Source organism: Coptis chinensis, chromosome 4 (genome assembly GCF_015680905.1).
Source record: "Coptis chinensis isolate HL-2020 chromosome 4, ASM1568090v1, whole genome shotgun sequence".
NCBI lineage: Eukaryota > Viridiplantae > Streptophyta > Magnoliopsida > Ranunculales > Ranunculaceae > Coptis > Coptis chinensis.
In genome coordinates this window covers 48,397,830-48,425,262 of record NC_141459.1, presented here as the reverse complement: position 1 = coordinate 48,425,262, position 27,433 = coordinate 48,397,830, and the positions used below count along the sequence as shown (strand labels likewise).

The 27,433-nt window shown below is 35.5% G+C and overlaps 2 protein-coding genes and 1 long non-coding RNA gene across 5 annotated transcripts; 1 reads left to right on the top strand and 2 right to left on the bottom strand.

Annotated features, from left to right (window-relative positions):
• Window positions 1-911: 911 nt before the first annotated feature.
• Window positions 912-8,899, bottom strand: LOC147503798 (ER membrane protein complex subunit-like protein (Protein of unknown function DUF106, transmembrane)). 2 transcript variants are annotated; one of them, XM_086557015.1, is made up of 8 exons: window positions 8,569-8,899; window positions 8,401-8,494; window positions 5,611-5,730; window positions 5,467-5,515; window positions 4,341-4,440; window positions 4,167-4,228; window positions 3,257-3,315; window positions 912-1,172 (listed from the first exon to the last, which is right to left on the bottom strand). In XM_086557015.1, exons 1-8 carry the CDS (start codon window positions 8,721-8,723, stop codon window positions 1,068-1,070), a joined length of 744 nt encoding a protein of 247 aa, XP_086413141.1. In that variant the 5' UTR covers window positions 8,724-8,899; the 3' UTR covers window positions 912-1,067. The 2 variants fall into 2 exon arrangements, with proteins under 2 accessions (XP_086413141.1, XP_086413142.1); XM_086557016.1 differs by having other exon boundaries at window positions 8,401-8,479; window positions 8,569-8,869.
• Window positions 8,900-12,472: 3,573 nt separating this feature from the next.
• Window positions 12,473-13,229, bottom strand: LOC147503797 (uncharacterized). 2 transcript variants are annotated; one of them, XR_015220267.1, is made up of 3 exons: window positions 13,099-13,229; window positions 12,856-12,958; window positions 12,473-12,706 (listed from the first exon to the last, which is right to left on the bottom strand). It is a non-coding gene; the product is annotated as an uncharacterized LOC147503797 (long non-coding RNA). The 2 variants fall into 2 exon arrangements; XR_015220266.1 differs by lacking the exon at window positions 13,099-13,229 and having other exon boundaries at window positions 12,856-13,086.
• Window positions 13,230-18,429: 5,200 nt separating this feature from the next.
• LOC147503796 (zinc finger BED domain-containing protein RICESLEEPER 2-like) lies at window positions 18,430-19,390 on the top strand. Its single transcript, XM_086604960.1, has 2 exons — window positions 18,430-18,650; window positions 18,715-19,390. The coding sequence occupies exons 1-2, from the start codon at window positions 18,430-18,432 to the stop codon at window positions 19,388-19,390; spliced, it is 897 nt and encodes a 298-aa protein (XP_086461086.1).
• The last annotated feature ends 8,043 nt before the right edge of the window (window positions 19,391-27,433 follow it).

The window sequence follows — 27,433 nt, the reverse complement described above, 5'->3', positions numbered from 1 at the left end:
ATTTAACAATGAAATACCAACATAATAGAACCAATTAATAACCCAATCAATCAATAAACAATCAAAACACTCGATCAACTAAAACAGATATAATTAAAGTGTGGAACTTCAAAGAATCAAGGGTTGATCGAATCGGCAAAATATCTAGTTTGATGTTTAACAGTAAAATAGTTAACACTCAGCACATATTAATCAGCTAATCGGCAAGTACTCTGAGAGAGTTTTTGAGCCCGATTGCAATCAGAGATTAAATTGTTAGTCGGGTTGGTTCAACAGCGAGTAGTGAGCACTCACCGGTTACTCGGCGAGTACTCAATGATTTAACTACCCAGACAACAGCGAGTAGTGAGCACTCACCGGTTACTCGGCGAGTACTCAACGATTTAACTGCCCAGACATATATCTCGACTTCCAGCAGGGTCGGCTCTCCAGTTAAGGTCAACCCTACATGAGTAGATACCTAGTAGATGACCCAAACAACATCTTTACAAAGACCCCCTCACAGATGCCTCCTGGTGTTAAATCAGAGTTTCAAAACATACCCCTAGGCAAAAGCTACACAGATAATCCCCCAAATACAAATCACAATAAGTCGTTGAAGTCTAAGCTAGAAGCCTGTAAGCCAAACCCTAGTATGTCTGTTACGGCTTCAGCTTCTTCAACATTCTCTAATCTACTTTGCTCATTGCTCACCTTTCATCTCCAGACAATCCACCTAGCCTATTTTCCAGTTATCAGATGGGTGAATCTCCACACATTCTATTTTCCACTTATCAGATGGGTAGATCTCCCATCCAACCTAATTTAAAAGATGAGATTTTATTTCATTTGCAGACCCACCCAGATAGATGAAGTCAAAGCACAAGCCATTGTGCATGAGAGCAGCTAACCAAAAGTAAAATCGAGCAGCATACACCTAAAACGTTTCAAATCCTCCTTTAAGAACAAAACTTCATACATGTATGCTGGAAAAAAAATGAACATGTCCTGTTCTGTCAGTTTCTACAGTATTTCTTGGGAAATCAGTAGAATTCCACCGAGGCATATGCATGTTGCGATAACAATGCTTACTTGACGAGATTTCTCAGAACTGCTTCAGCACGTTGCTCAAATTTTGGTAGAGCCCACTCATGCTGAACAATGTCAAGACTGTCCTTCTCAGCACTCAAGCTCTGCCAAAATGATATATAAAAATAACAAAATTAAAAATAGAATAAAATAAAAACATTGGTCACGATCTTGTAAATCAGGAATGAACGTTCAGAATATTAGAAAGTGTCGCAGGATTTCAAAAGTTTCAAAAACGTCTACAAAATGGAATCATCATACATTTCCCCAAGAGAAATCTGTAAAATATTCAATTAGACTTGGCTGTTGTAGAACTATATTTCAAATTCTATCGTACAAAACCAAAGCTACCACTTTAGAAGTTAGAAAGTGTGTTAAGCAATTGAGCAAGGAAAATAATGTTGCGCCTCTCTTATTTCATCATAGTGTCATCCCTTGACCTAAATATACAACCAAGTAAACTGCTTACAGATTGAACTGATGGAGCATTAAAATCAGCGCACATGTACCAAATACATGTTAACATCAACTTTCTAGGTTGAGTGAAACTATGTCTTGTCAATCCTTTCAGGACATAAAAAAGGACTTTCTGGTGAGTCTAAGTTCCCGATACTGCAGTTAATAGTATTCTTGCATTCAAGGAACAGTTTTGGTTCATCACGGTAGCTATCAACATTTTCCAACTAGCCCCATACAAGTATTTATTAGTTTGTCGTGAATTTAGGAAAGTGTGAAGCTTAGAAACCCTAGGGTGGTCCTTCTTCATTTATATTCACTGAAGTGCTATTAGTGACACCCAAATAATTACTCAACCTTACTAAACCCACATATCTTTTAGCTCGAGAGCTCCAGCCTCTTTACATACCTATTTCGGCTAATACTCTGGCTGCAATTTCCAAAGAAGGACTTAATCCTTTTTATAAGAGCTTGATTGAAATGTGATCGATACAAGACTCTTTCAACCCCTACTAACCCCTTTTCACTAATACATCGACAATCAATGAGAAAAACCAGTCAAGTACACAAGGAGATGTCAGATTCCTTGATTTATGCAATTTGTGCACTACGTAGTTAACAGAAAGCATCGGTTATGTAGGCTTTATAATTTAAACTGTTCAAAGACAATAAATCATGCACTAAAGAAACACAGGGATAACTGACATTCACAATGCCTAACATACTCTTTGTTGGTATTCACCAACTCTATTTATTGTACCTGGTTTCCCATTTGACATTTGCCTTCTCGATAGAGTGCTTATGTATTTAGCGTGTTTAATCATTTGGCTCGTACATTACGAGTTAAGACAAAAATGACTTGGATGCCAAATTATAGCATCACACACTTAGGACCAAACTTTCGAGTTTATATTCTTGATTGTTCAAAGATAACAAATCATGTGCCAAAAAAATATAAGTCTGACGTCCAGAATGCAATTAATTGACGCTTTTTTAGGCATGCATGGCAATTTTCCACTGAGCAACATAGCCTAGCAGACTCTTTGTTGGAATTCCCCACTTCTGTATATATTGTACATGGTTATCCCATTTGATGTTTCCCTTCTCATTAGAGTTCTTATGTACAGTGTGTCTAGTCATTTGGCTTGTACTTTAAGAGTTGACGCAAACACGACTCGGATGCCAAAATACTGCATCACACATGGGACCAAAGTCCCAAACTTTAGTGTTGTCACCGTTCCCATGACCAGAGTGCGAGAAAAAAAAACAGCTGGCCTCAGTGATAATTACAAATTTTGTAACTGACCTAAACCTCGCTAGACTGCTCAAATATAATATTTGGTCATTCGAATCTGTGAGATGCTTGGGTGCTACGATAACTACCTCCTTGTTTTCATCATGCCCCCAAAACTTTGTTTTAACTTTCAACCAACAAAAACTAACTCCTTTATCAAATTAAAGATTTAACATACCACATAGGTATAAGTTTAGTGAATACCAAGAAGCTTGAAAGATGCTATGATACCAAGTGAAACAATAAATAAAAACGACAAAGAAAATGAGAGAAGTGAAGACAAAGGAGAGTGCCAAGGCTAAAGGTCATAGTTGCACCCCTCTTATATTTGTATTACCCCACAACTTACTACACCCACATTCTTACATCTTAATACTTGCTATAGAGTACAGACACTACCAGATAGTACCAATTCAAAATCACAAAATGAGAGTTTACCTTTGAAGGATCAAAACCAATTCCACTCATTTGCATCATTCGTTGTGTGTCATCAGTGGCTGCAACGAAAAAACTACACATTAGTTTCCAATAAAATCTTTACATCCCATTCACATTTGACAAATCCTTTTCCTCTATTCATGAGGAAGGTATACCAGACGGAGCCACTTCTTAGTGCAAATCTTCACGAGATAGGAAGCATATATATAAAAGCCATGGGAATTTCTATCACCCACAAAGATCATATCCTTCCCCCTTTCCTCTCTGTGATTCATTCTGGTAAGTTTCAAAGGAACAGGAACATTCATATAGGGAGGGCATAGAAGAAATGTTATCAAAGAATTCCCCAAGAAAACCTTAAAGGGTGCTTGATGCACACAAAGGTGCAAAGATATGATATCAAAACCAAATTCCTTGATTTATGTCGAGTTTGTAATTGGGAACCTTGTTCTCTTCAACGAAACACATAAGAATCACAGAGAAAATCTTTCTCTAAAAGAAACACAATTCTATTAATAATCAAGTCCGACTATGACCATAGGCCTACAAATATATTTCTTGCCTACAAAGGATTTCCAATTAGAAATTAAATTTTAACTCAAATAAGAAACAAATTAGCACATAAAGTTTGTAATAAAAATACCATAAAACCTCTAAACTAAATACTCTTAAATTGTCAACTACGTATATTTGAAAATATTTCCAAAATATCACAATTAATTCGGGCCTGAAACCTAGATTACAAACCCTAGATTGCATCAGCGGTGTCCTACGCGTTCTTCTTATTTCTTAAAGATTCGCACTAAGAGTGGAGTTCCATCATATAAATTTGCTTGTACACTAAAAACTGGTGAAAAGTAGAGCACCCTGAACGATGTATTCCATGGACAACATACAAACTAGTCCTTACCGTTTTCTTCACCCAAAATGAGGCTGAATAAACCCCTTAGTCCAAACAAGTTGAGAAAATACCTGATACAAGTGAAGGTGACATCAGAAAGTTTCAGAAAAGAAAATTCACAAAACAAAGTGAGCAAGTATTGAAGCAGATATTGATGATCATCTACAAAGATAGGACATGTACCATGAGCGACTGCTGACATAGCTTACATCAACACTGCTCAAGTCTATTCCATTTTGTAACATGGATCTGAACCTTTGGGTCAGAGGAAATGGTATTTTGGCTGAAATCATAAAGGAAATTGTAGTTATAGAATAACTACAACACTAACAAACATATACCTGTAAAAAACTAAATATCAGAGTTGTGATTGTCTATATCTAACAATAATAATACTCAAAATAAGACAAGAAGACCCTAATCAAGAAAGAAAAGGTGAATTACAAAACTCAAAATTAACATCAGAAGAAAATCTCTACTACATATAACCTATATAAGATGGAAATGCAATATTTCAAAAATAATCCGTATCGGATACATATCCACGTGTCCCTATCGGACACATATCGGACATATTGCATGTGATATACCTCAATTTTTATATCTCACCGTGTCAGAACCTTCGTATCCGTGTCGGATACAGACACACCTATGTGTGTCAATGGAACTTAGCATAGAACAGTCATAACTCATTAACTAATAGAAAATCATTTTTCTGTCCCATTATATTCCAACTTTTCTACAGCTACACTAACTAGCCATATTTAGATTTTACAAACCAAATGAACTATGCTTTCTCTTACACAGGTTACTAAAATTTTCTATGTCTGGTGGAATATCCCCAAAGTAAACCTCAGAAAGATTTACAGACATTGTGTACCCAACTCCAGCCAGTTGCAACAAATAAGTGCGTGTGATGCAATTAAATCTCTAACCAGAAATTCAAAATTAGATCCACAACCAATGTTTCTCTTGAGCGACATAAATATTTGCTCATAATACATTTCAAAACAAACTTTGCTGCACCATTAAGTGACATATACAGTGGTACTGTCATATTTCGTTTGTCATCGTGTCCTCAGTACATATAAGTTCAATGAATACATGACAAACACTGTCTTACAAAAGCTACCATTCACGAAAAGAAGGTTATTATTCAACATATTGGTACACTCCAAAAAACCTAACGCGAACAAATGAGCAGGTCCATCCTAACAGAGCATATATATAAAAAAAGAAAGCTAATCATATAAGCAGGATTAACATCAATTTCAAATTAAGAAGTTTTAACAGTGGGATAGATGCATACCTGCTACAAAACCTGAGAAGAAGAAGTTGACCCACGCAAAAGTAAGGGTCTGAAAATAAACCCACAATATAAGACGATAATGGTTGTCCCTATTGGGCAAACAGAAGGCAGAATAAAAATTAAAGATAGTACAAATTGAATTACCTGGGGTATGATCATTGAAAGATTTTTCTTCATCATATCCATCGCCATGTTAGGATCAGAGAACATTTGTGCCTGTGCATTTTGAGCTTGCCCTTTAGGAACATGCAGCAAGCCATTCTCCTGCATAACACAACATACGGAATCTCAGGAGGAATGGTCGATACAGCCTACTGCGACAATAATAATATTAATATGATGACAGATGCTCTAGTAAAAAAGAGATTTTAACAAAATATGGCACTGGGAAATCATGCATACATGTCAAAAATATATCTGACATTGATTTACAGAACATAAAATCAATCACTGACTCATCAAGAAATTATTACTAACAGAAACCTCAGAACTCACGCTTCGATGTAGTTTAAGATGTTAAACAAGGAATATTTGAGATAATAAAGAAAACAAAAAAATGTGACAAACTAAGGCGACACAGCACACAAGTCCTGAGGTAAGCTGGTGCAAGGAAAAGCACACAAATATTCTGTTACTTTGATACTACAGTAGAATGGTAGAACCCCATTAAGTTAATACACGATGAATCAAGTATCTGCTTAAATAATGAAATTTGATAATCCCAACTTAGGCCAATGTATTAATAATTAACAAGTTTGCTAAATTTGAAAGATGATAAAGTTCAAAATTCCCTTATAGTCTTCTATAGGTTCCGCTTGTTACAGAAAAAATTAATAAGATGTACATATAAAGAGCAACTATGATGTGTAATGGTGTAGAATAACTTGTGTTCAATTAGTAAAGATTGAAGTTGAATAAATACACAATTATCATGTGTAGAATTTTATGATATAACTGTGATATATACATATTTACTTATACATAATAGAACTTGCTCCAAATGTGTAAAGAAACATATATCAAGGTGATATTATAGATCCTTCATTCCATATCATGTATCAAATTTATAAAGAAATAGAAATAACATACGCAGAATAAATTATAAAAAGCTAAAAATATTTAGATTCTACTAGGAACAATGTAAGTAGCATAGTCAAAACTCCATGATATGCCACTTTGAAAATAATCTATTTCTAAGGTGATTGTCTCCTGCTTCAGTTAGTGCATTATGGACAGGACAGGTAGCGGTTAAAATGGGGGGTTGCTAATAACCTACTCCTCATTCATAAGTGTTCTCCCTTGTGTCTTTAAAATTTCTAGCTGCCAAGAAATAGGTGAGTTATTATTTTCAATAGAAGATACTAGATTGATATAATTATTAAATAATAACAATAGTTAAGGGCATAGCCAGCAGCTACATCACCTAAGATCGGATAGAATAACTCAAGACCCTATTTCATCGACGAAAAAGAAATGTGAACAAAGCAATAGTTGTGTAACTATAGAATAGTAATATCTTTTTTTTTTAAGATTGATTGATTTAGCTGTCCTGGTGTCCTACTTCATATAGATCACCATGCTGGATCTTCCGTATTCGTGTCAAACACCGATACCTGATAGTCGTCAATGTTACTTAGAATTCAACTCATTAGTCATTACAATCAAACTTATATACAGACCCACTCTAGGCCGACAATTACAAGGAAACAGAATTTTTAAAACCCACAAAGCATGTTAATGATCTAGCTTGTACTGAGTCACATCCCCCATAACATCCACTACCACTAAAGATAATCTATTTTATTAATTTTAGACCAGATATGTAAAAACACAGGAGGATTATGTAAACTTCAATGTAACCGCTTAAGGTTCAAGAGCTATAAAAGCCAGTGTAGTGTAGGAGAAGTTTGTGTGCATCATGAATTCCCTTCCAAGGTCAAAAATACAGTAGTGTGTAGAATGAATTCCTCCCCCCTCAAACTTCTAATAATCACGTTTTTGTGCATCCCTCCACTTTTTAAATTTCCGTTGGTCAAACATCAATTGACTCGCTAAGTCAGACACAAGCACTCGTATTTATAAGACAAAAATACACATGTCCCATTTTGACAGTTAAACCCAACAGTTTTCCAAATTCAATGAGTTTACCATCAGCTTTCCAAACTCCTCCTCTATGACTACCACAATCACTACTACCAGGACTCCGCCAGCTAAACCCAACTACTGGACAACAGATTTCCCAACTGTTTCTCCACAACCACCACTTTGTGGGCCACCAAAACGACAATAAAATCATACCAAACAGACCTTCATATGGACCACCACCATTACCACAACCTACCTCCTTAAATGGATGACCAACTTCCCACCACCACATCATACCAACAGTTCTCATCCCTCGCATTGTACACTAAAAGCTACCTTGAAGATTAAGGATGGAATATATAGGAGGTTACTCATGCCTTTGGGTCAACAATTGGACAAATACCTCCACGGGGAAGATGAGACAGGTGTTATGGCCACTGAAAAGTAAGTTCATAGAAATAATCTTGGATAATATATATAATTACAGCAGCTACAACAACAAAAAAACTATGAGATATGTACTGTTCTTACATAAGAGAACCCAACAAGTTTTTCCTGTCAAACTCTAACGCTTCATCATCTCTTCAGATATTATATCTACCAACCCAAAGAAAATCCAAGTCATTGTGGATTTCACCAAATATTCACAATGTGCATAGCCTCAATGGCTCAGCTACATTTAATCGCCAACTCGTTCATGATTTAGTTCCCTCATATCCTCTATCACAAATTATAATACCAAAACCAACCTAGAAAATTCTCCAAATAAAACAAAAGTTCCCCACTAATTAAAGTCTAATTTGCAGTTTCATTCTAAATACTGAAAAAATAAGAAAAACAAAAACAAACCTCGTTACTGAAATAAGCTCTCCGATTGCGAAAAGACTTAACAGGTATAAAATTAGCAGAAGCTCTTAAATTCCTCGCCCTAACAACAATCTGTCTGTTAAACAACAATAAAAATCAAAACTTTAGACTAATAACAAACAAAATTGAAAGAATTAAATAAAAAATTACCCTTCTTTGACGATTTTGGGATCAGTTGGTAACTGAGAAGAACGCATGAGTTTTGAGACAAAGTAACGGAGGATTCCGATTAGTACCATGACTAGTGAGAGTGGGATTAATACCCAATCTCTAATTGCTGTGTCTAAAACTAGATCTTCTGCCATTATTATTATTATTAATTAATTTCAGCTCACCTATCGAAATTCAAAGTGTATTTGTTGTTATTTGATGAAGACAAAGAAAGTTGTAAGGGTCTTTTTAGTAATTTTGATAACACGAGGAAATCCCAACCACATAGTCATAAACTCATATCTCGAGGAAATTAACTACATGCATTTTTGTTTTTTTTTTTCTCAAATGGGTGTATTTATAGCAAGAAATGGGGCTCAGCCCCTTGGTTTTAATCCGGATGAGTGTAAACCCCTTCCTATCGGTCCATATCACATAACCTCCCTATTTATCGGCCAATATCACATAAACTCCCCTCGCTTTTCCAATATCAAATAAATTCCAAATCATTTCTATTTCCTATTTTATTTTATTACCCGTTTACCCTTTTTCCATATTCATCCAAGAAGAACACCGAGATTCATCTGGATAACAAAGGGAAAGGGATATAAGATCAAGTACCATGCAAATGGATACGAGAAAGATCCGATTGAAATTGACTTCACTCCTTTCAAAAAGCGTGTCTTTGTTTGAGATAATCTTTTATAAATAATATATTCTAAACTTATGATTCAATGACCAAGATAAAAAATTCAAGAAGATACCTAACTGTTGATTGAATGATTTGATTTTTGATAGAGGAGCTTGGCAAATTTCTTGTTTTTGGAGTGTTATCTTTCATTATGATTGGTGTCAAGGACCAAAATGACGAAGATATTGATGAAACTGAAATCGGTTTACTTGTTAGGTATCATCTTTTATAATTGTATTATTGGTGAATTAGATAGATTTCTCCCTTGCTTTGACTGTTGAATATAGTTAATAATGAAGTGTGTCCGATGCTCGCCTTTATTCTCAATTTTGAAGAATAGTGGAAATGGAAGTACATAAACCGGGCGCTTTAGAGCATGATGATGAAACAAGGGCCTTGGGGGTTACTTTGATATTTTTGCTTCTACATTTTCTCTAAGGGAGATTGCTTCGCATTTTTGCAAAGCTGGTCGTAATGCTAAAATCACTGCAGGAATTTTGGCTGAATCAAATGGATGTACTTCTTCTGCTTCTACTAGTCAAACATCCAATGAGGGGTCGACGGAGGCAGTTCCATCAGAGCAGGTGACAGAGATTATTCCATCAGAGAATTCGATTAATGCAGATAGTAATTCCAAATCATTGAAACCTAAAAGGCAATATGCTTCTGTTGGTACGGTGTCGAGTGTTCTTGGTAAAGCCTACTCTAAACCCTTGCTTTTATGCAAAGTTTGGTGAAGTGGCTTCTGCTGAGTATTTGTTTGAGAGTATGGTTAACAGAGATTTGGTTTGTTGGAGTGCTTTGATGTCTACTTATGCTCAATATGGGTATGCTGATAAGGCGATAAAAGTGTTTAGGCAAATGGAAGTAAATGGAGTTAAGCCTGATTGTATGACTCTTGTTAGTGCTTTATCGGCTTGTGCTCGGTTAGGGTGTTTACAAATTGGAAATGAAATCGATAAATTTATTGTGGAAGGGGAGTTTAGGAGCAATATGTTTATTAATAATGCTGATTGGATTTGTATCGCGAAAATCTTGCGGGGATATGAATGTGGCTAGAACTATTTTGATGAGATGTCTAAGAGGAATGTTGTTTCTTGGAGTATTATGATTGGAGGTTATCTTTGGTTATCTTTGGTGGACAGATCCTTTCTGAAGATGCCCTCTTTCTCGTCGTCCAGCTGGCCTTGGTTGCTGGGCTCGTTCAAGAAACAATGCATAATATATTTAATTGGTAATTTTGATGTTATATAGACACATTTTGTAAAACTATATTTACAGTCACTGAATTTTTATAGACGTTTTTTTGACATTTGAGTTCTAACCAGGTGACGCGGGTTATGGAAATATGAATTTACATATGCAAATATGAAGTTACATATGTGAATACAAATTTACATATGCAAATATGAAATTTCATAGACGTTTTTTCTGACATCTGACAGGTGACACAGGTTATGTAATTATGAATTTTCATATCTAAATATAAATTTACATAGGATGACGTCAGCCCGGTTTGTCCTTAAGTCGAAATTATAAGTAAAGATTGATGACGTCAGCCCGGTTTTTACAGGGGTATTTTGGTCTGTTTTGGCTTTAATGTTATATTTTAAATAATATGGAGGTTTTATGCATGTGTTCGGTTAGAGGGGGTTTTTATGCTGGTTATGTATCAACCAGGGAGATTAAACCCAAAAGCTGATATTTATAGTACCAAATCTACAATGCGCATGTTTTGAAATGCATCCTAATGCGCACAGATATGGATGCACATCTTTCATCTACCACTGTAAATACGAGAAAATATGTAAAAGGTAAAACCGGAAGTTTACTGGCAGAAAATTTGTTTAGGTTCTTAGTTTATCTTCTACGGCTCTAAACTCTCTCTCTCTCTTTCTCTCCCACTATTTTCAACCCTTCCTCAAATTTCAAAATATTTTCTCTATTCTCAATTCTTCATCAAATGATTAGAATTTAGTTATCATATTCTCATCAATTATGATATTGATTGGCAGGATTATACTGATGCACTTGATCACCTCCCTACATCTGGAATGGCTGGATTTCTTTCAAAGGATATACTCCCATCTGTAAGGGTGGAATTTGAGCCGAGCGGCTAGGGCTCGCACTACTAAAAGAAGGGTTTTTTGTGTTACTTTTTAAGTGACACAAGAAGTCACTTGTGTCACTTTTGAAACTAATTCTGAAGTGACCTATAAGCCCCCGACACATAAAGTTCTACCAAAAGTGACACAAAAGCCTTACTAAATGTGTCACTTTTTGTTAATAAAAGTGACACTTAAGAATAGCCTCTTGTGTGTTTTTTAAGAAAGAGTGTCACAAAGCTCATCAAAAGTGACACTAGTTGTATCCATTTTGGACCGAGTGGGACATAATTTAGATCAAAAGTGACACATTAAGTATACTAATTGTGTCACTTTTGGACCGAAGAGCGAGACATAAGTACGCGTCAAAAGTGACACATTAAATTATACTAGTTGTGTCACTTTTTTGGACCGAGAGAGACATAAGTATATCAAAAGTGACACATTAAGTATACTAGTTGTGTCACTTTTTGGACCAAAGTGAGACATAAGTACGTCAAAAGTGCACATTAAGAATACTAGTTGTGTCACTTTTTAGACCGTGAGTGAGACATAAGTGCGTCAAAAGTGATACATTAAGTATACTAGTTGTGTCACTTTTGGACCAGGTGAGACATAAATGCGTCAAAAGTGACACATTAAGTATACTTAGTTGTGTCACTTTTGGACCGTGAGAGACATAAATCGTCAAAAGTGACACATTAAGTATACTAGTTGTGTCACTTTTCACCGTGAGTGAGAGACAAGTACATCAAAAGCGACAAAAAGCCCCTTAGTGTCACTTTTGGGAATCAACTCCATGTAACTCATATGAAAAAGAAAGAGACACATAAGAGTGGTCATTGTGTCACTTTTTTATAGATATTATGTCACTTTTTCCAAAAGTGAGACAAATGAAAATAATTTTAAAAAAAAACTTTTTCTCATTTTTGTATTCGATCGTATTCATTTCTCAACCTGCATCCTATACGTCATAACCAAAATCCCATTAACCTGCTTTATGACAGAAACAACATCCACATACATTTATCAAAACATCACAACCAAAATCACTTTAACCTGCTTTATGATATGGAAACAACATCCACTCGGGAAAAAAGAAACGACATTCAAAACAATTAATTTCTATTGATTTCATGGATCAAACTTAGTATCTATCATCCAGTTTGACTCCCAGGAAAATAAGTCATTCCCATACCAAAAGAATCACAATAAAGCAAACAAAAAAAAAACTACATGACGCCAACGCTATCCTAGCCATATCTTAGCTTGTTGTATGTGCGCACTTCCAACACCAAAAAACCTAGCTGCCATCTATTCATCTGTTAATCGATCCATGCATCTGCATCACGAAGTCCTCATTCCACTATGACTAGTATATAAATTAAAAAGCAAGTGAATCAAGAAGGGTATATTGCACAGGTAAGAAAAAAAAATCGATAAGAAAAGTATATATACATAAAGAAAGGGAAAATATGGAAACCCACTTACCCAAATTAACTACTCAGATAAATTGTTGGATAAAGTCGATGAATTCAAGACGAAGTTCATCTATTTCAGTGGTGTAACTCTTCTTGCTAGAGAACTCCAATACCTGTTCGACGAAAAATATATTATAAATACTATGAAAATGAATAATGCAGGCAATGCATTGCCTACCATATTTACCATATTTACACATGCACCAATTTATAAGCTAGCACACTATGAAAAATAATGCTACTTTACAGTCACCTTTTTTTTTTAGTGGTGGACCAGGATCCTCCACTAAATCTCGCATAAAACGCAATACATAATATCCGCATACAATCTCCCTTTGTTATTGTAGGCACTACACATAATTAATATTTGCATTAACATATATACACAAATTGGAAGATACTTTGTATTGTCTTCCAAAGAAACTAAGCTTACTGTCACATAGTTCCAATTTAGATTTGGATTCATCTTTCTCTTTGCTTTGGGCATATTTGATGTCTTGATCGCACTGAAAATGCATTCGTTTCATTCTCATTATTTTCAAGATAGAATCAAATATACAATGAAAAATACAATAAATAAAGACTAAACTCACGTGTTCACTAATAATTTAAAAGCTAGATCTGGCAGGCAGCCCTCGAAAATCTTTTAAAGAGTCCAACCAGTACACTTCCATTGATGGTATGTCAAGAACCATTAAGACCCAAAGCCCCCTACATGACCAGTTATGTGGATACAAATCCAATTAAACACTTTTAATTATATAACCAATTGGAAAAAAAAAATTATATGAAACTAATGTGTATGTACTGCAAATGTATAAGCACAATTACCCTATGTTGAAAGGAATTAAAAGCATACAATCGTTAAATGTTCTTCACCAACTTCAATATATATATATTGAACCTTCTCATCATCCTTTGTATAAATAGTAAAACTTTCTCGAAGTTACTAAATGCGTGCTTTTTGCTCGAGCAATTCTAAAAGTCGAATATAAATATCTACAACATATATATACATTCTGTTAAGTCGTCACATTTAGTAAAAGATTTACCTTATTACTTATTAAACCAGCCTCCTTTGCAGCCAAAAACACATGTTGTCAGATTGCATTTAACTCCTAGAAACAACGAAACCATAAAAGACGGGTGATATAGCTAGAAGTCTAGAACTCCGTACCCTCAACAATCACATCTCACAGATCCCACCCACATAGAGCATAAAGATGTGTTCCTATATTCTATGCGGTCCTAATACGCACACTATCGAAAAAAATACAGATTTACATAAACCACTACACATCTTTGTACTGAATTTATTTACTTTTTACTTTTATAACCAAATATTATTAATCAAAGTCAAAACTGGCAATGTAAACATCATCCCCCCCCCCCCAAACTTAAGGTTTGTTACTGTGATTCAATTTCAAATAAATCTAAGATATTAAACAGCTACCGTTAAGAAACAACAGAAAAATCTACCATCCCAACTCAAGATACATCAAGGTTCCAGCGAGGTACCTGATATTACTACAGCTTATGTAGTTTCTAGAATGATGGGTCATATAGTCAGTTATTCGATAATACAAGTCATAAGTGAACTATACAAGACCCACCGACAATTGCTATCCGCAGACAAACATTGCAATGCTTCTAGAATTTTTTTGTCTGCATTTGCATCTCATGCTCACGAACTCAACTCCGAATCGCCTTCTTTCCAAGGCTGCAGAAAGTTTGTCTTTGTCTGGAAGTTACCCCCCAAATAGCAACTTATAATCTAACAAACACATCAGGCATACATAGTGTTATGTTTTTGGCCTTTGAAGTGTTATGTGGACATTTGCCAACCATAATGATTGGAGAGACTAGAATTTTCTCTTCCTTTTCTCTTTTAGTGGGATATAGTCAAGGAAAAATCAAGATATCATCGGCAAACATACAAAGCTGACAAATGTCCACATGATGGAATCGTATGGTTCCTAACTACAGCATGATCATAACTTAGCCAATCCAATAATAGTAGAGACTTCAACGATATTTCTGTTTTAACCAGCAGAGCAGAAATTTACTATTAACATGCACTCCTAATGGGAGTCAAAATTATCCCGTATCCCTAATTCCCTAGTAAAGATGTCATCATCGGCTTGAGTCCACAGATCCAAATTGCTTAACTAAGAAGTAGACTAGAAGAGGTTGTTTTTTTAGCATCGATATAAGCCTATAAGGGAGATTGGTGTGAGATGAATGACGACGCCTGGATGACTTCGAAAATGATGAGGACGGCTAATTTGACAAGAAAGTCCGCTTCTTAGTTTAAGGTTATTTCCTTGACCTAATTTTGAAAGTCAAGAAGACAAACTATACGCTCTTTGGAAAGACGAAAAAGTTAAAGGTTAAAGCTTCGGAAAACTAAAAATGTTATGAAACCAACCAAAAGATTCGCCTTCCAAATGATTTAAGAAAAAAGGACAACAATGCTAGACAAATAAAAACGAAAAAAAAAATTACCTTTATTTTCTTGCTCGCAAGAGAGAGAGACAGCTGGAAAGAGAACTAGGACAGAGAACGAGGGATGGATGAGAGACCGATGGGTGGGAGAGCGCACATGGTGTTAGAATGCCGGTGAGAATTAGTTGGGAGGAAGAACGGTCTCTTCAAATAAGCTGCATGAGGCGCTTTTTTTTGTTTTTTCTTCTTACATTTTTTTTAACCCTAAGTGATTTAAATGACTTACGTTTCTATTTCTTTTCCTTCTAGGTTCAGTAAGTTAGTTCTTTTTGGGGGAGAGAACCTAAAAATATATCCCCGTGCCCAAATCACGACTTTGAGTTTCGCATACGACAATTACTCATGTCGCTTATTCATTTTGATAATTTGTTAATTTTGTTTTCGATATTTTTACATCCCGAAGTGACACAACAAGTCAAACCACTAGTGTCACGTTCAAATAATGGGACACAAAAAATAAAATTACTTGTGTCACTTTTCTTAGAAGCAACACATCAGCCCTCGTTCCATAAAAAAGTGACACACCAAAACTCTGTGTGTCACTTTTTTCTAGTAAGTGGCACGAGACAAAAAAAATAAGTGACACAAAAAGCCCTTCTTTTAGTAGTGTCGGCTCGGGCTCAGTTCGTTTATGGCTCGCTCGTTTAGTTATATGAACCAAGCTCGAGCTCAGATTAAGGCTCGTCTATAAACGAGTCGAGCCCGAGCCCGAGCCGAGCCTGATTAGCTCGCGAGCCGGCTCGTCTAAATACACTATAATAAAATTGTAGATTACGGGTCAGTGGATCAACCAATAGTCCAATACCCATACCCATGACCCAAGTTATATAGTTTAGCAACCCATCTTTCATTTTCAGGGTTTCATTCAGACATTCACGCCGCAAGAAAAAAATCATTCTTTGTAGGGTTTCATCAACAAAGGCTCTCTCTCTCTCTCTCTCTCTCTCTCTCTCTCTCTCTCTCTCTCTCTCTCTCTCTCTCTCTCTCTTCCCAACAACATCAAGACAAGTTCACCACTCTCACTCTATTTTCTTTCTTTTTTTTTTTTTCTCTTTGGTTTTTGGTCATCTATTTTCTTTCAATTTATTGTTGTGTTTGTAATGTCGCGAGGAAATGGATTAGCTTATCCCTCTTTCTTGTCAACGTTTTTCTTCCCCAACAACTGAAACAGCCCCACTTTCGACAACTCATAAAACACGGGAGAAATCACAGCAACAGATTTCAAACCATTACAAGAAACAAAACAAGTAAGTAGCTAAAAGTCTGAAACACGTCTTTATATCTATTTCCTCAAAAGTAGGAGTTGAATTTTCTTTTCTCATTTCGATCCCTTGAGTAATTTATAATTACTTTTCTCCTTCCTCTCTTAATTCAACAGTCAACACCATGTCATTGTTCATGTGCGGTTGAATTTTAAATGTCATTGTTTCTGGAATAATCTGGAGCAGTATGCTTGTCCATTTTTAACATCATTTTCATTGTTTCCATGGTATGGTATGCTGCATTTATTTATTTTTTGTCGAAGTTTCAAGTTTATTAACTTGTTGTTGTGTTACGGGATCACCCCGATCTAGTATTCTTGGAGAAGCTAGTATTAATTTGACAACCTACATCACTTCAAAATCTCCCATTCTGTTTAGCTGCCGTTGAAGAAAAACACTCAAGGCACTATTTTACAAGTGAGTCATTTCATTATTTATTATAACCTTGTTCCAATTTCTTTTTCTACTTTTAGGAACTGCATGTACACTTGTTATAAAGGTGCTTATAGAGCTCAATCGCATTTTACATCAAGAAAAGGGTGCAGTCTTTACGACATCATGAAAAGTTGTATTTGAACAACTTTACAAGGGAGTAAGATTATAGAAAAAAAAAGAAAAACTGAAAACTGAAAATAAAAGAAATTGAAGTGGATATGGAAAATATATTCTCATCGAACTGCAAATACAAAAGAGTGCATAGCGTAGGGTCACAAGAGGGAACATTCTCTACACTAATAGGCTTGAACATAAGCTACCTCTGTAAACTCATACCAGGTCAACTTGTAGCTGGTTTGCAGCATCACACTGCATAAGAAAGAAGGCGCATTACTGATTGTTGGTAAAAAAAAATAGGTGATAACAACTTGTGCTAAATTGACTGCAATGTTCCATTTAAGATGCCTAGAAGAAAAATAGAAAATATCAATTTTAGTTAGCAAATGGAATTTTGGGTCTTGATCAATTTAGTTGCACATTTCTTTGCATGGAAACCTTATTTATTGTTAATTTGGTAGTTTTGTCATTTGGCATGCTGGTTTGTGCACACTCTGCGATGCAGGGGTTATACAATACTTTGTGAGCCTCTTAAATTATTAACAAACTTGTCAAATTAGGGGTTCCAGTTGTCAGGCCCAATTATTTTCTATTGCAAAACAAGACGACACTAAAAACTAACTGCATAGGGGATAGTTTCAAGTGGTGGGTCAACTCTAGCATGTAGTAAATGAAAGAAAATTGAAACAAAACCTGAAAAATCAGAAATGCCACGGCTAATTTCATTGAGAAATTGATCGATTGATTCTTTTAACATGGTCTAGTAGTTTTCACCGATTAGTATAGTTGGTTGTGGTTGTGTTAAGACTTGAGACTAATTCCATTTTTGAATGGGTGAGAGAAAGTGATTTTCGGACTGGCTTCTTAGCTTCTTTCAATTCATTCTCGGTTGAAATCTTGTAATTGTTTATTTTTTTCTAGGGACGCATGAATTGATTGTTTATTTCTTGTGATTGATTATTCCTTTTTTTACTTTCTTCTTAAAAACTTATTGGTTTGAAACTTTTGACTAGATATGTCTGATTTGGTAACCCGAAATTGTTTCAAGTGCACGCCTTTGCAAACGCCAAGCACTTCTACTACATGAACATCAAAGTGGAGCAACACAAAGAAGAAATTTCACACCGAACAACACGAACAACTCGAGAATCCAAAGAAGAGGGTTAGGGCCAAGACATCCGTTGTTTGGAAGGAATTTATAGAAGTAATTGTCGGCGAAAAGAAGGGTGAATGTAAACATTGCAAGCTGAGGCTTTCTTATACTGATGAGGGGCCAACAAGTCATCTTAGAAGGCACATACCTATTTGTATACCTCGTATTGCTCGCGATTTCTGGTCAAGGTAAAGGTCCTAAACAATCTCTTTTGTCATTTGATAGTCATGATGGTTTGACTGCATATAAGTTTGATCAACAAAAAGCAATAGATATTTTAGCAAAGGCCATCATTGCGCATGAATATCCTTTTAAGATGGTAGAACATGAATTGTTTGTGCTTTTTTTGTAAAGTTCTCAATCCCTGCTTTGATCCAATTAATCGCAAACCTATTAGGGATTACTGTTTGAAAGTCTATGAATGTGAGAAGTCGAAGTTGAGGTCAACATTAGGAAATGTTGGGAAGATTGGTTTAACATCTGATTTGTGGACCTCTAACCAAACTGTTGGTTATATGTGCCTCACCGGTCACTTTGTAGACTCAGAGTGGAAGCTCCAAAAGCGTGTCTTGAGCTTTTGTTACTTGCCACCTCCTCACACTGGAGTTAACATTGCTGATTGCATTTTTCAATGTCTTAGTGTGTGGGGGATCGAGGAAAAAGTGTCTTCCATTACACTTGATAATGCCTCTGCAAACGATGCAGCTGTTACTAGCCTCTTGACTAGTTTTGGAGAAAACCTTTATTTTGGTGGTAAAATATTCCATGTTAGGTGTTGTGCACATATTCTGAATCTTATGGTGCAAGATGGCTTGAAAGAGATCAAACGTGTTGTGGAGAATGTTCATGAAAGTGTGAAGTATGTCACATTGACCCCTTCACGACTTCACAAGTTTAATGAGATTGTGAAACAATTGAAGTTGACAACCACCCAATCTTTGGTTCTGGATGTATCCACTAGGTGGAACTCAACATATGACATGTTGAGGTTTGCACTTCTCTTTAAAGAAGTCTTTCCAAGGTACAAGGTTAGAGACTCTCAATATGAGTGGTTACTGTTTGAGGATGAATGAGTAAGAGCTTCGGAGGTATGCAGGTTTTTGAAGATCTTTAATGATGCAACAAAAGCATTTTCTGGTCAATTCTATCCAACTTCTAATATGTTTTTTCCTGAAATTTGGAAGATAAAACAGATCTTGTTGCAAATGTCTATGGATACTAGAGAATGGATGGCTCGTATGGTAAAAGCCATGAAAGACAAATTTGATAAATATTGGGAAGAATGCAACCTTTTGATGGCAATAGGTGCTGCCCTAGACCCCCGAAACAAATTGAAATATATCGAGTATGCTTTTAGCAAATTTTATCCCACCCAAACTGCTGAAGATAAACTTAAAGTTGTTCGTGATTCAATGATTGAGCTTTTTGAGGATTATGTATCCAAAGAAGCAGAGGGGGGTAATATTAACCAAGAGAGTGGAGCTAGAAGTAGTAGCTCAAGTGAGATAGCCGAGTCGAGGTGTGAATTTGAAATGTGGGCCACGGAAACAAATTGTGTTCAATCAAATGCTAAGTCTGAGATAGAAGTGTATTTGGAAGAAGGCATCTATATTGGCTGTGATGGTACTTTTGATGTTCTAAACTGGTGGAAAGCGAACACTTTGAAGTTTCGGATCCTTTCAAAAATGGCTCGGGACATTCTTTCGATCCTGGTGACTTCGGTGGCTTCTGAGAGTGCCTTTAGTGCTCCTGGTAGAGTCATTGATGATCATCGAAGTTCATTAAGTGCGGAAACAATATAAACATTGGTTTGTACCGGAGATTGGTTGCGAACTTTGGGATTGGCAAATCTGTGAATGTAAGTATATATATTTTTTATATGTAAGTTCAATATTACTAAAACTTTAGTGCATTAAATACACTCATAGTGGTGCTTGCTTTGCATGGCCAGGCCACATAGTTTAATTTGCTCCACGCCTCCACTATTGTAAAGGTGTTCTTCTAATCCTAATCACCATTTGCATTTTGTTTTGTAAAATAAATGTAAGTTGTCCTTTACTTTACTGGTTGTCTAGTAATTATAATGCTTTCTATAGTTATTATTTTTGTATATTAATTGTAGCTAAACAAATTATTGAACATGATCTTGATTCCTTTTTGTGCAGACTGACATTGATTCTTTTTTGTGTAGACAGGCTTGGCCTTGATTCGTTTTTGTGCAGATTGGCCTTGATTCTTTTTTGTGTAGATTAGCCTGGCCTTGATCCCTTTTTGTGCAAACTGGGCTTCATTCTTTTTTGTGCAGACTAAAGCTTCAAATGTGTGATGGTGGGAAAACTTGTGCAAGTTACCAAGTAGATTGAACTGGGATCAAAGTGGTGCCCACTTTTTGTTCTTTTTTCCCTTAAAATCAGTTAGTATGTCAGTCAGTTCAGTTATGATTTATGAATGTAAGTCAGTAATATGTAAGTCAGTAAGTGGTTGCATGGTTGGGAGTCTTTTTATTTTGTACTGTAATCATATTTCAAGCCTAGCAAGCTTCAGACAATCACTTATAATTTATGAATGTGGGTTATTTAATTTTGTATTGCATATTCAGATTTCAAGCCTGACAAGCTCGTATAACAAATGAGCTTGAGCTCGGCTCGAGTTTGTTTGGTTAAACAAGCTTATTGAGCTCGAGCTGAGCTTTCTATATATCATTTGAGCCGAGCTCAAGCCTATTTTAAAGCTCGCCACTATTTTCGAGCCGAGCCTAAGCCTCTCTTTTTATTTCCGAGCCGAGCCTGAGCACACTAAAGCTCGGCTCGATTAGCTCGAATTCCACCCTTACCCATCTGTAAGGTTGTAACTACTAGCATTCATCCAAACAGCAGAAGAAGAAGAAGAATTGTGAAGTTGTTGTGTCCGTCTGTGTCAAAGCACTATGTACAAGACGTAGTGGTGTCGGAAGATGAGAAGGTGGACATGGGTTCATCTCTCATTTCTTCGGCCTGGGCCCTACTGGTGCGGCTACTGTCAAGCTCAACCTTTTCTTACAGCGATACAGGGAGTAGTTTTTTTAGAAAGGTATAGGAAAAAGATAGTGATTTCAATGCAAGTGTTCCATCTAGACAAGTACAAGTATCTGGGTTAATAGGATCAAGTAAAATTAATCCACTTGATGTTCTTGTTATTGGTGGTGGTGCTACTGGTTGTGGTATTGTTCTTGATGCTGTTACTAGAGGTTTCAATGTTGGTTTGGTTGAAAGAGAATATTTTTCTTCTGGGACTTCTTCTAGGTCCACCAAATTGATTCATGGAGGTTTGTTTTTATATTGTTTCTCATTATTTGTATATTTGTTTAGATGTCAATGTTGTTTAGGAGGAAAGGGCATTTTCCTAATGCATTGGTAATATGGGAATTAAGGTTTATAGTCATTGGATTTGTTGGAGTTGAGTGATAGTTTCTCCATTGAGTGGCAGGAGACTAGTTTAAGTAAATGGATGAGGAAATTGAAATTGAGACTAGTTTACTTCAACTTATGTAGTGCAATGACATTTTTGTTGCAAATTATATACTGGGTGCGATATGAGACCAATCACAAATAAATCTTTTAATGGATTAGTGTTTTCTTAACCTTTTATTCGCAACTTATTAGTATCCTTGTGTTATTATATGGTACATGATTCAAGATGGATATGAGACCAATCCCTTATGAGTTTGCAATAAGTTCCTTGCTCTCGATAATATTACCTTGTTTCTTTTAGATGTTGATAGTTTGATACTTAAATGTATGATGCGACAAAGGGCAATACAGAAAACGTTGTTGTAGGAATGTTATATTTAGTTGGATATGAGTATAATCACTAAAAATAATTATAGTATCAACATACTTGATGTGATACGTGTATCTATATATTCTCAACATTTACGAGAAGAAGTGTCGAATCCCCATTCCTCGTATTGATATTGGCATTGGTATCTGTGTGTAGCCATTGCTCTATGGTTCATCTGAGCGACCAAAGAGCATTAGTCTTTTTGTCTTCTTGATGGAGCTTGATCTCAAGCTATGGAACACACTTTAATGAACGTTAAGAACATCTGAAACAGTAACAACTATGTTGTGGAGCTAGTGTTAGTTCTGCTTCTTTTTTTTATTGTTTTTATTTTTGGTTTTGGTTTTGGTTTTGGTTTTGTTTGTGATTTAGTTCATAGATGTCAACCTGTTCACTATTTTGTCATTTTCTTTTATCTGGAAGTAAGCTTAAATCGGCCGACTAAGTTGTTTTTAGTGTCACTGAAAATTTACTTTAGGTGGTCAGCGCTTCATGACAGTAGAAGTATCAATCTAGCTGCCAATACTTTGAAGTTTAGAATAATTGTTCCATCTAATCAGCTTGTACTATTGTAAATCACAATAAATATTATTTCCCCTTAATCATTACTCAATTAGTTGTCTGTACTTGCCTCTTTTCTTAGGTGTTCGCTACTTGGAGAAAGTTGTCTTTAATTTTGACTATGGGCAACTGAAGTTGGTTTTCCATGCCCATGAGGAGCGCAAACAGGTTATCCAGAATGCTCCCCACTTATGTCATGCCTTGCCATGCATGACACCATGTTTCAACTGGTTTGATGTAGTGTACTACTGGATGGGGTTGAAAAAGTACAACCTGGTCGCAGGGCTGCGGCTTCTGCATTTGTCTCGTTAATATTCTGCTGAAGAGTCTGTTGAACGTTTTCCTACTCTTGCAAAGAAGGGAGGGGATAGAAGCTTGAAAGGTACAGTGGTATACTATGACGCATGGATGAATGATTCTCGACTTAATGTTGGACTTGCGTGCCTTCTTTGCATTAGCTGGTGCATCGGGCTCTTAATCATGCAGGGTTTTCTCCTTTCTTAAAGATGATGATAGCAAACGGATCGTTGGTGCCCGTGATCCGATAGATAATCTGTCCGCAGTCTTGCAAGCACACATTATTAGTTGATTTGTTAGAAGCTGAATGAGATTGTCTTATTGTCTATCCTTCTCTGAGTTACTTATTGGTGACTAGTATCACATTCGAGATACCAGTTTGATTTCTATTGTTCGTTTTTTTTTCAATTTCTTAAAAGATTGATTAAAAAAAATCTCTATAATTCTTTCTTAATTTTAGTTAATGTTACAACTATATCCAAATATTTACTCAATTGACCACTAATTTGAGGAATAAAGTGTTCAATACTGTTGAAGACCTGGTGGTCACCAAATTGATGGCTGGTGTAGAGCCTAACATGATACGAGTTTTCGATCTGTTAAAGTTTCTAATCTATGACCTACTAAACAGATAATATCACCCAATATTTTCTGATTTATTGGAAAATCCGAGACAGTAGATATCAATTGGTATTAGTATATGCAAAATTCATTTTCAAAGAAAAAAAGGGGCAAATTCTTTTACCTAATAAGGAGACGAAAAGGAGCGAGAGAAGCTAGGCTCTTTTTCATTTTTAAACGACCACATTAGTCTGATATGTGAAGGCTGATAGGAAATAGATTGTGTATAGTACTATGTTGATATTCAGTCATACTGTATGATAAATACTTTCCAGTAGTTCTTGTTTTTGTTTTTCTGATTTCGTTAAAAAATCATATGATATCCACTCTTTTGTGGAACTGCTGAGAATTGGTTTAAGCATTGTTTTGTGTAAAGCGCTCTGTATAGTGCCCTTTTTCTTATCTGTGAATTCATCACATTTGGTAGGTGTTGAACCTGGATCTTTCAAGTGTGCCTCAACCACCAGACCACTTAAGGCCTTTTTAAGTGCTCCTTATTAATACCAACAATTCTTATTAGAGCAGTATGAATATGCAAACGAGCACGATATAAAACGCCTGATCATCATGACTGAAACTGGTTTGTCTCAAACATACTCTCTGAAGGTAATTTTAGGATATAAGAGACATAGAAGACAAAATATAAGTAGTCAAGGTGCTTTGATTTCTCTGAACTTGTTACTCATCATATAGTGAATGTTTGTCTTTGTCAATGGATCCATAAGCTCAAAAGGGTAAGAGCGCTCATTATTTGAGAAGCTGATGGTTCGAATCCATCTAGATCCACTTTTAATTAATTGTTTAATCTGAAAGAGGCACAATTTTTTTTTTTTTTTTTTCTCTTTCTCCATCTATTTCATGATCATATTACAACTTAAGATAATATTGCAGCTATTCATGATCATATTACAACTCAAAATCGCGTCACTCATGATTTTACATACACACAAGGCTTTGGATTCGATAGTTTTTTACTTGTGCATAACTAATTTAAGAGGAAGCAATAACTTGTTTCAAACAACATCCAAAATTATGAAGAACATATTATTTTTTCTACACAAATTTAAAGTTAGCTCAAACAATTGCATTAAACTTAATAAAGAACATTGGCTACTAATTTAAGAGGAAGCAATAACTTGTTTCAAACAACATCCAAAATTATGAAGAACATATTATTATTTTTTCTACACAAATTTAAAGTTAGCTCAAACAATTGCATTAAACTTAATAAAGAACATTGGCTACAAGATTCCAAGGTTTTAAAGTCTACTGTAGCCATAAAAGGGCGAAAGCTTAAACAAATGTGGCCTCCTACCAAGTCAGTTTGAATCACTCAGAATCACATGGTCGCCCAAATGATCATCTCTGCAAGAGACAAGTGGAAATGTATCAAAGCGAGACATGAAATATGATTTCCATTCATCTGCGATTTCACGATGATGTTTTTCCCAAAATATTACGATCTTTAGCATTGGACAATTTGCTTCCAAATTCAACTTTAAAAAGTGGTTTGGAACACGCCCAATACCAATGACTTTATAGTCATTCTCATTGAATTCTGACTTTAACGGCAGAAAAGTGTGACAACCTGCCATTGAGAAATACACAATCGCAACGCTATACTTTGACGCTACAAGATAACCATGTTCAGGTAGCAACATCCATTTCTCCTCAGGAGCATCACCCTTAAAGTGTAATAGACTTCCCTCACAACAAGTCACGTTTTCATGACTGAACATCCATATGTACTCTTCCTTACTTGCGTGCAACTCTTAAATCATATTAACTCGTACTTATACCCAGCCCTCCTCGCCATACCCCAATGCCATGGCCAAGGCCCTAAATCCACAGTTGTCGTCACCCTTTAGATCTTCAATATCCAAAATTAAAGGTTGTAGAACGTCTGGGAAGTAATCCAAATAGCGATAGAAGAAGCAATCACCCATATTCTTACCAAACTCAACCTAAAACAATAACAAATGGTTATCTTGGTGCTTGTAACAAGTAAAATGAGAATGATGTGAATGCACCTTTTTCGTTGTTACTATGGGGGTATTGTCTAAAGAATCCTTAGCACACACCGTTTCAAGGGTATAACAACATCTCACTATGCAACTATTTTTCTTTTCATTAATATAGTTTCTACTTAATCATAAAATCCTTAGCATGAATTTACCTTCCGTTTTGCTTTCATTGTCTCCTTCATCAGCTTAGGAGTGATAGGTGAAGCATCTTTATATCTAATAATTGGCACAGGAGTATTCTCTAGTTCCATTAAAGCTGCTTCGAAATGTCTCATCTCAGGATTATTCTCCCATTTCTTTGTTGATATTTCCAACTTAACTCTATCCTCAATTTGGTTGGCATGGGATGCTAAACCTTTAAAAGTCTCATCAAGATACAATTTCATTGCACATAAATCTAGCTTCATGCCAACCACCTCCTTATGTAGTTTTTCCATTGGAATCTGAAAATCAAAACTAAATAAAGAAACATTAATATTTGAGGCTTCAACGACATATTGATAACTCTAGTCGAGCATAACAATTGGGACCCTTACGATCATTTAGACGTTCATTTTGACTTGCAAACGAGAAGGTGCAGTATACGAATATATGAGAACTAACATAGCAAAATTTAGAAAACAGTCAAACTGGATTGCTGTTTGTGAATGCTTAAGAAAGGCTATATGTCATCTGTTACCAATTTGATACAGGAAAACCAACTAAGATTAAAAACACAATACATAAACTCACCTAGGTAGGAAACACTCATCAGCTAATATAAGTGAAAATACCAATAAGTGAGTAAGAATAAATAAATCAAACAATTAGGAAGAGAACCGATTCGTAATATTGAATGAAAGTAAAACTAATACCGTAGTATAAGTTTCTAATAAAACTGGAAGTAATAATGCATGCACAATACCACATAGGAAAAGAAGATGCAACAAGAGAAAACAGGACAAAAAACATAAGATGCTAGAAGTGACCTCCAAGCAAACGACACATACCTTGGAAGTTAGAATTGGCCGGGTTGGGTCAATATGATCAGAATAAGTCTTTCACAAGATTAGCACTTTTATTACTTGATGTATCATTGTTCATATCTATTTAGGGTATGAGCAATCATTATTCATAAATTCATACTTTAACATAATGTATAATCAGTAATAACACATATTGGAGTATGAACAATTATTGTTCATAAGTTCATACCTTAACATAATGTATAATCAATAAAAATGCATATTGGAGTATGAATAATCATTGTTCGTACATATTTGGGGTATGAACATACATCAACATAGTGTATGAAGTATGTTAAAACCTATTTGGGTATAAACAATCATTGTTCATACATCACATAAGGTATGTTCATACATCACATAAGGTATGAACAATGACCAAAACAACATAAAATGCAAAATCGGAAAAAATTTATTTCAAATATGGGATATTTGTCATTACAGGAGAGATATATAAAGTCTTTATCTGAGCATCAGTGGAGGACATTTAATTTGGAAGGAAAAAAATGCTCGAAGATTTCAGCAAACATCTAAGCCAACTTCAATTGTCTATAACTAGAAGGTAAGAGACATAAAGAACTGTTTGCAAGAGCTAAAAGCTATTGAAGTATATATACTTATTAGGTCGATGTATTGAAGAAGGGAATAAAGAGGTTGACTTGGAATCTGACTCCACTAGAGCTAGTAATGCAATCAACAAGCTTGAGAAACCACCATGGTATTGTCTAGTCTTAAGGATATGGTTTTTTTTATAATCACTCACAAACCCAATCTCCACATTTAAATAGCC

What these genes read in the sequence shown, in the direction of transcription:
- LOC147503798 (XM_086557015.1), bottom strand. Translation starts at nt 8,723, where the DNA reads ATGGCAGAAGATCTAGTTTTAGACACAGCAATTAGAGATTGGGTATTA. An exon ending in GAGCTTATTTCAGTAACGAG is followed by an intron (nt 5,731 to 8,400) that starts GTTTGTTTTTGT and finishes TGTGTTATGCAG; the next exon opens with GAGAATGGCTTGCTGCATGT. An exon ending in CATTTTGGGTGAAGAAAACG is followed by an intron (nt 3,316 to 4,166) that starts GTAAGGACTAGT and finishes TTTTCGTTGCAG; the next exon opens with CCACTGATGACACACAACGA.
- LOC147503796 (XM_086604960.1), top strand. Translation starts at nt 18,430, where the DNA reads ATGAGGGGCCAACAAGTCATCTTAGAAGGCACATACCTATTTGTATAC. An exon ending in AAGATGGTAGAACATGAATT is followed by an intron (nt 18,651 to 18,714) that starts GTTTGTGCTTTT and finishes CAAACCTATTAG; the next exon opens with GGATTACTGTTTGAAAGTCT.